Genomic DNA, 13,604 nt, shown 5'->3' on the forward strand with positions numbered 1-13,604 from the left:
AGATGCGCTTGTTTTGAGATCAAAGCGAGAGCTACATGTAGCCCCATGTGCACATTTGTTCATATCCTTTGCTAGTTAGTGAGTTATTAGCCCAGTTATACACAATTTGTAGTCAGCAATGGGGGAGTGATTGATTCCTACAAGAGAACAAAACGTGTGCATTTCTAGACAGCAAGTCAGGTAAAGAGCTTTTTTTTTGTCTTAAAAGGGAAGTGTTGTATTTTGAGACCGGCTTGAATAAGCTTAAGTAGCCAGCATGCAGAGGGTAGTATGCTCTGTCTGATTCTCTGTAATAATGGTATGGGAATTATAATGCATTTTTATTTTGTAAAGTATTTATTTTGCATCAAACAACACAACATTTTCAGTCACCTCGTTGTCTGACAGGTGGATAAACAGGTTAATGTAAAGCCCTGCATGCTTTTGGAATGTAGGCCTACATTGAACATGAAACATTGGCTGCTACTGTAGGCTGAAAAATAGAACAGCTATTTCCATGTTAAAATGTTATTGGATGCATTTTCTCCATTGTTTTTGATGGAAGGCCACTCTGTTAGGCCTACATTACAATAAAATTGCCACAGTGGCCTACTTGAACACTGTTAAAACTAACTTAAAGCAGGTACAGCCTCAGTGTACACAGTGAACGTGTGCCGTAAGTTTGCACTCAGCAGACCTGAAATTTGCTCAGTGATGAAAACAATCACAGGGAACATAGTTTAGTTCAATAGAAATGCCCTGAAGCTAACTCACCTCTGGCCTCATAGCTGAAAATACTGGCCTTTCTTAGTTAGCCAGCTGGAAACTTGACACCATAGAGATAAAAGTTTATATCCAACCGAAACCTTACCTTGAGGAGGTGGCAGGCATTGTGTGAGGGGTGGTCGGGGGGCTGCGTGATGGAGATTTGGGCTGACAAAGTGTTTATGAGCAACATTACTACATCAAATATGTTCTCTACTTCCTCTTCTCCCCGTGATGCAATAATTATGGGAAAGTACCCATCCCAAGTCTCAGATGTCCGAGTGTACTTAAGGTTTTATTAATAGTAACTATTAATAACCAATATATTACCTATTCGTTCTGCTTTTCTCATTTCTAATAACCAATACATTTCACATTCATGTATAGTTGTACATTTGAATACATTTTATAATCCTATGTGCATTTTCAGTAAACCCAAAACATGTCATAAAGAAAATGAGCACTTCTGGAACCAGTAGAGTGTGGAGCTTCACCAAGGTTTATTTACATGCGCACCATTTGTTATACAAACTAGATTACAATTCAAAATGGAATACACAGGAAAAATACCCACTAACATCAACATCGTCGGGAATAAGAGAGTGTACTACATGGGTCAAAGAGCAGAGATCATAGGTGACAGCATGGAAGGTGAGGGGCGGGGCAAACAATGTGCAAAAGGTTCTAGGATCAAGAAGAGCTTTGAAGAACGGGGGGCTCGTGTCAAGTCTAAAAGAGTAACTAGTGGCACTTCTATCTTTTTATTCTGGACATGGGGGTAATTATTATTATTATTATTATTATATTTAACCTTAATTTAACTAGGCAAGTCAGTTAAGAACAAATTCTTATTTACAATGATGGCCAAACGCGGTGCTAATTGTGCACCTTTCCATGAGACTCCCAATCACGGCCAGATGATAATACTGTGTGTGGATGGCATGCGCCATCATTATGGGGCTAAACGCAGTAGCAAAGAATGCATTTGTGGAACATCTGTTCCGGGCTGACTGGGTTCTTTCTCCCCTTCTCTGTCTGTCTGTACACTATAATACAGGGGCATTTCTAAAAGGGTTAAGGTGCAGTGAAGAGTCAGAAGTTCTAGGTTTGTTGGAAGTCACAGATTCCAGAAAACAATGGGGTTAGAAGATTTCATGTTTAGGGGATCTACTGGGACTCATAGGGATTCTCCCCATATTGAGAGAGCTGAGTGCACCACTGGTGTAGAACTTCAGTGAAGGGGTGGGGGCTGTAAAGAAGCAGTTAGGGGTCATGCACTAAATTTCGGGTAGCACTGCTACAGTAGATCACCTACCCAGCCATACACAAACACTCCTCTGCCTCAGCCTCCGGGTGACGGATATACATACACACGTTTGTTTGTACACTGTTTTACAGGACAGCCAGGCCAGGGCAACCCTCTGAGTAACTACCCCAGACGCAGAAGGGGTACCAGCGGCCCAGATGCTGTTACAATGATGGTTTCCTGGTTCTCTATCTGGTTCAACAAAAGCATTGCTAATACTAGCGTAGTGTCTTCCCTCCCACCCAGCAAGTAATGTAAAGTTCTTTCTTCAACTCTACCTTTCCGAGGCATCACAAAAAACCAAGGGTCAAGTACTACATGAGTATATAAGGACATAGACTGAGTATATATATATGCATTTCACACAATTCATTATGCATAAATACAGTACATGCATACAGAGGGGGTGCTGTATGCGCCATGAAGGATAACGAAGGATAACATATCCTTGTGAAATAAAAATCAATAATTGAGATAAAAGTCCAGTCACACACACATGAACACAGATACAGGAGAGACCTGTAGGAGCACCAGGTGTGTCTGTGAGGGGTGTGGGTGTGCGCGCATCATGAATTCCACATGAGAAGAAAAAACTACGATGACAAAAAATTAAACGACAGGACCAAGTGAAGATTTTCCTCTTGAAAGGTCATAGTTCACAGGTTACAGGTTCACGACACAAGCATTACTTTTTTGCCAACAAAGGACATGGTGTTGCGTGTCCTACCATGGAGATGTGACCTGGGGTAATGTTAGGTATGGGCTAGCTCCCTCTTCCCCCTGAGTGATGGTATATGCAGATACTAACATGCCCCTCAAGCCCACAGCGAAACAACAAGCAAAGCTAAAACACATATCCCTGCTCTTATTTTTTTATTTTTCGCTATATGTGTGTGTTGTGAATTTGGCTGCCAGCATCACCTACATGTACATGTTTCAAGTAATTTGGCAATATACACAGATAGCTTATGGTTTTGCTCAAGAAAAACAAAATGGCTGCCAGAGGGGGTGGAGCCTGACTGTACAACCTCCTGGCCTCTCAGCGCCACCCTGCTGTTGCTACTTCTATGGCTACGGCTCAGCAGGCCGCGTAGGTAAAACGCACAGATCGCTAGAGCCTGGACTCAAACACTGTTTACATCATAGCACCTGTTATGGTGTGTAAATGTACACAACGCAAGAACATAGGTATTCATTTTGGCTACATATGCTGTACTACACGTCCTGGATGCAACCTTCCAATTAGCTAAGAAATAACGGCTAAACTCCCCCCTCCTCCTCGGCTCTTCCTTTAACTTGAAGCTTCCACTGCAGTGTACTTTACATAGATCCATGAGAGATTATTTATTTAATTTTCCTTTTTTTACAGTTACAAAGTCTGAAGTTTACAAAACTTGTTTTTCAGCTACTCCACAAATTTCTTGTTAACAAACTATAGCTTTGGCAAGTCGGTCAGGACATCCACTTTGTGCATGACACAAGTCATTTTTCTAACAATTGTTTACAGACAAATTATTCCACTTATAATTCACTGTATCACATTTCCAGTAGGTCAGAAGTTTACATACACTAAGTTGACAGCTTGGAAAATTCCAGAAAATTATGTCATGGCTTTAGACGCTTCTGATAGGCTAATTAACATAATTTACATCAATTGGAGGTGTACCTGTGGATGTATTGGAAGGCCTACCTTCAAACTCAGTGCCTCTTTGCTTGACATTATGGGAAAATCAAAAGAAATCAGCCAAGACCTCAGAATTTTTTGTTGTTGTAGACCTCCACATCTCTGGTTCATCCTTGGGAGTAATTCCCAAATGCCTAAAGGTACCACGCTCATCTGTACAAACAATAGTACGCAAGTATAAACACCATGGGACCACGCAGCCGTCATACCGCTCAGGAAGGAGATTACGTCTCCTAGATGAACGTACTTTGGTGCGGAAAATGCAAATCAATTTCAGAACAACAGCAAACCTTGTGAAGATGCTGGAGGAAACAGGTACAAAAGTATCTATATCCACAGTAAACCAAGTCCTATATCGACTTAACCTGAAAGCCCGCTCAGAAAGGAAGAAGCCACTGCTCCAAAACCGCCATAAAAAAGCCAGACTACGGTTTGCAACTGCACATGGGGACAAAGATCATACTTTTTGGAGAGATGTCCTCAGTTCTGATGAAACAAACATAGAACTGTTTAGCCATAATGACCATTGTTATGTTTGGAGGAAAAGGGGGGAGGCTTGCAAGCCGAAGAACAACATCCCAACCGTGAACGACGGGGGTGGCAGCATCATGTTGTGGGGGTGCTTTGCTGCAGGAGGGACTGGGGCACTTCACAAAATGGATGGTATGAGGAAGTAAAATTATGTGGATATATTGAAGCAACAAACCTGACTCAGTTACACCAGATCTGTCAGGAGGAATGGGCCAAAATTCACCCAACTTATTGTGAGAAGCTTGTGGAAGGCTGCCTGAAACATTTGACCCAAGTTAAACAATTTAAAGGCTAATTGAGTGTATGTAAATTTCTGGGAATGTGATGAAAGAAATAAAAGCTGAAATAAATCATTCTCTCTACTATTATTCTGACATTTCACATTCTTAAAATAAAGTGGTGATCCTAACTGATTAAATGTCAGGAATTGTGAAAAACTGAGTTTAAATGTATTTGCCTAGGCGTATTTAAACTTCCGACTTCAACTGTAGAGACACACAAACAATTACCAATCTATCTGTATAGTATTTGGCTAAGGATAATTGTACATCATTATTATTTTTTATTATAAGTCATTTTAAAACTGGAACTAATCAATCAAACTCATGTAAAACAACAAAACCTGAAGTGCATGGCATTATGTTTATGTCATCATCGCTCCTAAGGGGCTATGGAGTCTTGTCATTTTGGGAGGTGTGTGTGTGTGTACCGTGTGTGTGTTGTCGCTATTTTAAATGCAGATATTGTCTCCTTCCTTCAATTGAATCAATACTTTTTTATACAAACAGGTGTGGTGCAGATACAGTGATGATGTTAAAACAGGAATTTAAAACAAAAATTAAATATTTAAAATCACTGAGTGAAAACAGAGGGAAGATGTTCAAGGTAACTCACCCAAGAAACCACTGTATTAGATTTCACACAACATTACTTTTGTTTAACTTTTTTCATCTTTCAAACAGGAATTACTTCACTGTACATTACAACCTTGCTTGCCACATTTCCTGTTTTCCCATCCCAAAATCCCTTCAAATACACAAAACAGTCTCTCTCTCTCTCTGAAATCTGTCCAATTAATTTTGTCCCGACTGGTATTTTCTCAAAGGAAGATTGCATAATTCTGAGATGAGCTTGTTGTGAAGATTTCACATAGTTTATTTTTTATTAGTTTGTTTTGCAGAAGGCTTTGAGTAACTGACAGTAGCGTCTTGTGAGTCTGTGTCTTTGAAATCATTCATGGTTGGTCAGAGTGGGAGCAAAAGTAGGTTTCTCTAGAGGAGGTCTTGTGTAAACAGAGGGTTTTTATTCCACGTTGTGCTGATGGCAGGTTTGGCAAAAAGGACATTTTGTGTCTGATCTTCTCATGCTTTACAGTTGGGACCTGGAGAGAGGGAGATACGGGAAAATACATCAGATCTGAGTGAATGGGATGAATTTATAATCATAATTCAATATCAGATTATTACCCAGCAAAAATGTCCACATTGGCACTATGTGGGCCTAAATATTGGCCCCATGTAAATTTCTTGTGGACAGACTATGTAAACATAAATGGTACCGTAGATAAAGGGTGGTGTAAACAGAGAGAATGGAGATTTTCGTTCCAGTACCAATACTTGTTCTATCTCTTCTCTTAACACGTATGGACCCAGAACTTAATTCAGTGTCTGACCAATTACGCAAGACTTCCCAAATTGGGCCAATGCGCCTTTGCTCATTGGCTCCATGTTGGCCCCCAAGGCATTTGCCCAGTGTGGCCCAGTGTGGATGGCCCATATCTGGTGAAGGCACCCCTCACTTTACCTGAAGTAAGCCCATCACAGGCATAAATATTGGGCTGCCGATGCACTTTTTCTATTTAAAAGGAATTTATTAAATTATTTATTTATTACAATTTAATAACTGTGTAGGCTAGCCTGTGTTGGGCTGGTGTAGGCTAGCCCATGTTGGGTTTGGTGAGGGCTAGTCCATTTTGGGCTGGTGTGGTCTAGCCTGTTCCCACCACCGAATACCCTGGGCCAATGGGGTGGTTTTTGCTGACTAACTGTAATCCAAGTGACACAGTCCAAAATTACTTTCAAGGAACATGACAAATCGATAAACATGCTTTCACTATTCTCTGCTAGACAGCTAGAGACAGACAGAAAATCACATAATCTCTCTCTCTGGCACCAATGGCAGTCCCAGATGTACACAGACAGTGACATGGACTCTGACCTGCTCCGCCACCTCCAGAGCGAGCCCCCCTCTCAGCCAGGGACCCAGTTCTGAGGTCCCTGCTTGGTACTGGTGAAGCTGCCAAGGTTGGCTCCGTTCAGGTTGGCCAGAGACTCAAAGTTAAAGTCCAGGCCATCTGCGTCCATCAGCTCATTTCTGATGATGGACTCCATGTCACACTCCAGACTCCCGTTAAACATGTCCAAGTCCAGGTCAGTGGGAAAGCGGTCGGGGCCTAGCGAGCAGATCCCACCACTGCCACCAGCGCTCCCGTTCAGGAAGAGAGACGAATCAACCTGCATCATAGAGGATCCGTTGGATCCAAGTCTCAGTGGAGAGTGCAGGAGCTGCTGCTTGGCGTTGGCCTCGTTGTTCAGGCTCAGATCCCCGTTCAGGGTCCTGAGGGAGCCCTGGTTGTGGTTGTGAGGGTGCAAGAGACCTCCCTGCCCTCCCTGTCCAGCAACCGTGGTCCCAAAGGACATCATGGGGTCGCTGCAGAGCATGAGGCCTCGCCGGGAGTTCTGGGAGATGACGGCGGCGGCGCTGGCCTGTGACATCAGCGGATCGGACTGGGTCATCATGACGTCGCTGTGGCTGTGGCCCTCTGAGTTGAGCAGGTCCTGCAAGGTCTGGCTGCTGAAGCGGGAGATGCAGGAGAAGGATGTCTGCTTATTCTCCTGGATGGTCTGCATGGGGGCGGGCCGCAGGGAGGAACCCGCTGCGAGGGGCCCAAAGATGGAATTATTGTAGCCGCCGCTGCTTGCACCATTAGAGGGGGATGCAGCGGAGGGAGAGGCGGCTGAGGAGGTGGAGCCCAGCCCGGCAGACTTGGAGCCAAAGCTGAACCCGGTGGATCCTCTCTGGGTGGTCGGTCCGGTTGGGTTGGGGGCCAGAGTAATGTTATCCAGCAGCTCATCCATCAGGTCATCCGCCAGCCCGTCGTTCAGGTTCATGGTTCCTGCCAGGTCTGCCAAGCGAGGCAGCTCTGCGGGTACTGCCTTCCCATTGGGTGTGGGGGCGTTCCCGGGCGACAGCGCCCTGCCAGGGCTGGAGTATAGCATGGGCGACAGTGGTGGTTCATCGTCCGGCACCTCGTCCAGCTCTGGGTTGGCTAGGATGGGCGAGAGGCGCCCGCTCAGCGTGCTGGCGTTGGAGTTGGTGCGTGAGCGGAAGTCTGTCCAGGCATCCAGGTCCTCACTGCTCCGTGATGTGGGGCTGCCCGGCCACTTGGAAAGCCCTGAGGGGCTGTCTCCGCCCCCCTCGCCTGCCGCCACTGCCTGGAGGGCCGCCTTCTTCTTTGCTGCACGGCCGCGGGCAGACTTGGTGTACTTGTTGCTGTTGTCCATGGAGACAGCACGGCGCCGGGGGGCCTTCCCACCTTTTCCTCCCTCCGGGTTTATCATCCACCAGGAACTCTTTCCCGTTCCCTCGTTCTGGACACGGATGAAACGACTGTGGAGGGAGAGGTTGTGCCGGATGGAGTTCTGTCAGAGAGATTGAAAAGAAAGAGCGAGACAGAGAGAGAGAGAGAGTTAGAGAGTCCACTACAGTGCTCAAAATCATTGAAAAGTAATTAAGCAAACAATGCATGTAATCAGTATGGAGTATTCATGTTATTTTTCATTTTCCCATCAATGATTGTATGAATCATGTTCATTAAGTCCAGGAACATTTATTTATAAACCACCCATTGAGTTTGTACTCAATGTTCTTTGAGACGAGCGCTGCTAGAAGAATAAAGCTTTGACTGTTCATTCCCTGCTGAATGGAACGCCACAGATAGCAACACATGAATAACATGCAGCAACAATTAGCGTTGATGTTCCTATTGTTCCCATTGTAGTGTGTGCATGTACACACACACACACACACACACGGCACCCCCGCCACGACATTGCGTAACAGGCAGGTTTTGAAGTGTGTGTGTGTACTTGGCAGGGGTATTGTGAGTCATCGCTGGTGTGTATTGATCTGAGACAAGCTCCTTCATGTTCAGAACAGAGTTGGGAGACACACAGCAGGTTGTGTTATTCATCATCAAATATTCAAACAGTTTGTTTTTATAGCAGGGATAAGCCTACATCAGGGATGGGCAACTGGCACCCTGTGGACCAATACATTTTTAAAAATAATAATAAAAAAAAAAACTCAGTCGGGGTCTCAACTTACTGTTGAGAGTTAAAGTAATAGAATACACAAGGTGCAATCCAAATGTTGGTTGTGCATCAGAAGTAACTTAATTAGACCATATCAGCAAACATGATGAAAATTACAGGCCTCTCTCATCTTTTTAAGTGGGAGAACTTGCACAATTTGTGGCTGACTAAATACTTTTTTGCCCCACTGTATATTCAAAATGTCAATTTATTTGCCGCGTTTGATCCAGAAAAACACCAGTTCCAACTTGCTCAACATGACTACAAAATATCTCAAAAGTTACCTGTAAACTTTGCCAAAACATTTCAAACTACTTTTGTAATACAACCTTCGGTATTTTTTTACGTAAATAATTGATACAATTGAAGACGGGATGATCTGTGTTCAATACAGGAAGAAAACAAACTGAAGCTAGCTTTCTGGTCACGCGCTTCTATCTAACAGTACACTTCAAGTGACCCTCGTTCAAGATAACCGTACTTCTTCATTACACAAAGGAATAACCTCAACCAATTTCTAAAGACTGTTGACATTCAGTGGAAGCGATAGGAACTGCAAAAAGGTCCCTTAGAAATCTGGATTCCCAATGAAAACCCATTGAAAAGAGAGTGACCTAAAAATAAATATATATATCTGAATGATTTGTCCTCGGGGTTTCGCCTGCTAAATAAGTTCTGTTATACTCACAGACATGATTCAAACAGTTTTAGAAACTTCAGAGTGTTTTCTATCCAAATCTACTAATAATATGCATATCTTATCTTCTGGGGACGAGTAGCAGGCAGTTGAATTTGGGCATGCATTTCATCCGGACGTGAAAATACTGCACCGTCACCAAGAAGTTAAGCTAAAGTGTAGAACACCTGTTGAATATGGCCGGTGTAAGTAAAACTCAGCAAAAAAGCGTAATGAAATTGTTGCCAGCAGAGCTTGTTAGGCTGTTTTCATGTTATCCAGAGGTAAACAAATGTATTTTATTTTACTTTACCTTTATCTAACTAGGCAAGTCAGTTAAGAACAAATTCTTATTTTCAATGACGGCCTAGGAACAGTGGGTTAACTAGCTGTTCAGGGGCAGAACGACAGACTTGTACCTTGTCAGCTCGGGGATTTGAACTTGCAACCTTTCGGTTACTTGTCCAACGCTCTAACCATCGGTCAGAGCGTCAAGTGTGCGCTCCGAGAGCAAAACGAGATGGGTGGGGGTAAAGCTTAAGCGGATGTGAACCATGCTGAATGGTTGTAGACAAAGAAGGGCTCTCACTAGATACCAAAACATTCAAAGGCCATTTTCTCAAAAGTGAGTTTACAAGTTTATCAATTTCAAAGCAGAATTACTTTTCCATTGTTGTCAAAAATGCAGTGCAAAATATACCATACCATTTTGTAGCCGTGAGTCTCTACCTTCATCCAATGTAAAAAGCACAATTTCAAATTTTGCTACATAAGACCAAATCCAGGTGTTGAGTCATATATCCATAGACAACCTAAACACCATCCAAAACATACCTTTTTTTCACATTATATCTTTGCATGTTTTTTCTCTGCCCCAAAACAGAACAGATTATTGGGTTTGAATCAGAGAGCCAAAGTTTTTTTTTTTTTGAGAGTTGAGGGCAATAGCAGTACTGAGTATGCTTTAAATGCCAGGATGTCATATTAATTTAGGCTTTATTTTTCATTGCTTCATCTAGTAGAATACATTGCACACTATTGAGGAAGAGAATTGTCTTTTCACACCCACGTGTTTTTGACAAACGAACGAATAGCAGGGAACAAGCATGATTGCGCATTAGATGACGCCTTCTCAGTATGGATGAGTGGTAGGTTGACATTTGTTTCTTACTGCACACATTTTTACTAAACGGTAAGTTCTCAATAGTATGTACTATTAGTACACAGTATGTTGTTTTACTAAGTAGTAGGCAAGACTTCGGCCACGGTGTGTATATGTGTGTGTAGGTCTGTCCTATGAAGTAAGATGAGGCGAGATACCAAGGAAACCAGTGTTTCCAGCCAGGCAGCCAGCCAGGCAGCATCTCCAGAGGTTTGACGTAAGGCTGCTTTATTACAGCAGCTAAAAACAAACAGCCCCAGAACATACACACTCCCACACTAAGTGTTTACAGCTGCTATGAGCTAAATGAATGAAGGAAGAACGCTTAAAGAATTCTTGAAATAACTAGATACATCAAATTATAAAGAGGGTGGGGGTGTGAGCAGAGAGGGGGATAACATCAATGAAGGGAGCGAGCGAGAGGGAGAGTGAGCAAGTGAGGGAGGAAAAGAGAGGGAACAGAGTGAATGGAATCTCTGAGGTTCTCTCCCCCTGTAAACATATATCTGCCAGCTCCTGACACTTAATACATTCTCACTCCTTCTCTCCCTTCTTCCCTCGCTTTCTCCACTCCTCCCTCTCTCTGCCAACACTGGAACTCTTTAATATTTCCTCTATCCCCCCCCCCTTTCCGTACCACTAAAAAGTAATTGTTAAGAGAGGGTATAATATGTGTATGTATGTATGTAAGTGCGTGGTTTGTGTGTGTGTCTGTGTGCTTGCGACACTGCAGTGAGAGTACAGTATACGTACTACACTTGCTCCTCTGGGTTATTCCCAAAGCCCATTAAGAAAAATTAGACAGTAGCTCTGATTCATATCTCTCTCTCTCTCTAAGTCTTTCTCTCTCTTTATTTCTTATACACACACACACGTACAAACACACACACACCTAAACTAACTACACAAATACACCCTTTATCCCTACTACTGACACGACGCATAAATACAATGTACGACTGCACATGTATACACAATGCTAACAAACACTCATGGCCTTGAACACACACACAGCTCTCTACAACATCTCCTCAGTTGTCATCTCGTCCCAGTTGTCATCTCGTCCCCTTCCACGCCTGTTCCGTAGCTAATGTTTAACTGACAGATTCTTATGCATGTATGTATGTATGTATGTATGTATGTATGTATGTATGTATGTATGTATGTATGTAGACACCAGCTGCGGCTAGAGCTCTAGAGCACAGAGGACTTTTTGTCCATCAGCAACATGTGGGAACAATTAATCACTGTCAGCAACCACGCTAGGAATCCACACACACACACACACACACACACACATACATACGCACACACATGCACACACCATTTTTAAGAGGCTTGTATGAAATAGTAATATTATAGTAATACTGAGCTCTACAGTCTCTACCACTAGGAGTTGTTTAAGTTGGTTTCATCACCCAGCTAAGCCTCATATATCACTGTAGACTGACAGGAGAGCCTGTATCATTCTGGCCTCATATGTGACTTAGAAGAAAAGGATGAGCGGTCTGTCCTGTCCTAAATCTCTCTGCCGGCCTCCGATCTCTCTACACCTCCCCGCCTATCCAGTATTCTAACATCCCCCCCCCCCACCCCACCTTCCCTTCTCTGCTTTACTGGTTCAAAGCAAGCCTGAACCATGCCTTCAGCCACAGGGGGAAGTGCTATCTCTTTCCTAAAAGACCTGCCCTACCCTCCGAGGTTATGTAACACATGCACACACAGACTGAAAGCTCTTCACACCCTGTATAGCAGGAAGTGTCCAGGTCGTGAGGTGAACATCAGGCTGGGAGGCTGGGCAGGGTCAAAGGTGAGAGTGCACTGAGGTCGTTGGTAACTCCTCTTACACCATTACTTCGCCTCCAGACCTGCTCTGTCAGCACTGATTACTTGGGTTCAGTGACCTGAGCCTTACACCTCTGGGTGTACTTCACCTCCCTTGCGTCACCGGACGGACGCCGTCCGGTGACGTCCGTCCGTCCGTCCATCCGTCCGTCCTGCCTGCCTGCCTCAGTTTGTATGATGGCAATTTGCAAATACTCCAGAATGTTATGAGAGAGTGATCAGAGGAATTGCAAATGAACTGAATCCCCAGAAAACATTTCCACTGCATTTCAGCCCTGCCACAAAAGGACCAGCTGATATCATGTCAGTGAGATCACTCCGTCATGCTGATTGAGTTTGAATAACATACTGGAAGCTTCAAAAGGAGGGTGGTGCTTAGAATCATTGTTCTTCCTCTGTCAACCAAGGTTACCTGCAAGGAAACATGTGCCATCATCATTGCTTTGCACAAAAAAGGGCTTCACAGGCAAGGATATTGCTGCCAGTAAGATTGCACCTAAATCAAACATTTATCGGATTATCAAGAACTTCAAGGAGAGCGGTTCAATTGTTGTGAAGAAGGCTTCAGGGTGCCCAAGAAGGTTCAGCAAGCGCCAGGACCGTCTCCTAAAGTTGATTCAGCTGCGGGATCGGGGCACCACCAGTACAGAGCTTGCTCAGGAATGGCAGCAGGCAGGTGTGAGTGCATCTGCACGCACAGTGAGGCGAAGACTTTTGGAGGATGGCCTGGTGTCAAGAAGGGCAGCAAAGAAGCCACTTCTCTCCAGGAAAAACATCAGGGACAGACTGATATTCTACAAAAGGTACAGGGACTCAGCGTTGGACTGCTGAGGACTGGGGAAAAGTCATTTTCTCTGATGAATCCCCTTTCCGATTGTTTGGGGCATTCGGAAAAAAGCTTTTCATGTGTGGGGTTTCTTATCATCCAAAGGAGTGGGCTCATTCACAATTTTGCCTAAGAACACAGCCATGAATAAAGAAATGTACCAACACATCCTCTGAGAGCAACTTCTCCCAACCATCCAGGAACAGTTTGGTGATGAACAATGCCTTTTTTCAGCATGATGGAGCACCTTGCCATTTGGCAAAAGTGATAACTAAGTGGCTTGGGGAACAAAACATCGATATTTTGGGTCCATGGCCAGGAAACTCCCCAGACCTTAATCCCATTGAGAACTTGTGGTCAATCCTCAAGAAGCGGGTGGACAAACAAAAACCCATGAATTCTGACAAACTCCAAGCATTGATTATGCAAGAATGGGCTGCCATCAGTCAGGATGTGG

The 13,604-nt window shown here is 43.9% G+C and overlaps 1 protein-coding gene across 2 annotated transcripts in view; it reads right to left on the reverse strand.

Annotated features, from left to right (window-relative positions):
* Positions 1–1,220: 1,220 nt before the first annotated feature.
* The window catches only part of LOC115108045 (forkhead box protein O3-like), a 55,286-nt gene continuing 42,902 nt past the window's right edge, over positions 1,221–13,604 (reverse strand). For both annotated transcript variants that reach the window (XM_029631940.2, XM_065008925.1), the window contains exons 2-3: positions 6,483–7,966; positions 1,221–5,646 (exon numbers count right to left, since the gene is read on the reverse strand). In XM_029631940.2, the coding sequence (XP_029487800.1) occupies positions 6,515–7,966 (1,452 nt within the window). In that variant the 3' untranslated portion in view covers positions 1,221–5,646; positions 6,483–6,514. The remainder of the gene's footprint in view (positions 5,647–6,482; positions 7,967–13,604) is intronic.

Source organism: Oncorhynchus nerka, linkage group LG24, assembly GCF_034236695.1.
Source record: "Oncorhynchus nerka isolate Pitt River linkage group LG24, Oner_Uvic_2.0, whole genome shotgun sequence".
NCBI lineage: Eukaryota > Metazoa > Chordata > Actinopteri > Salmoniformes > Salmonidae > Oncorhynchus > Oncorhynchus nerka.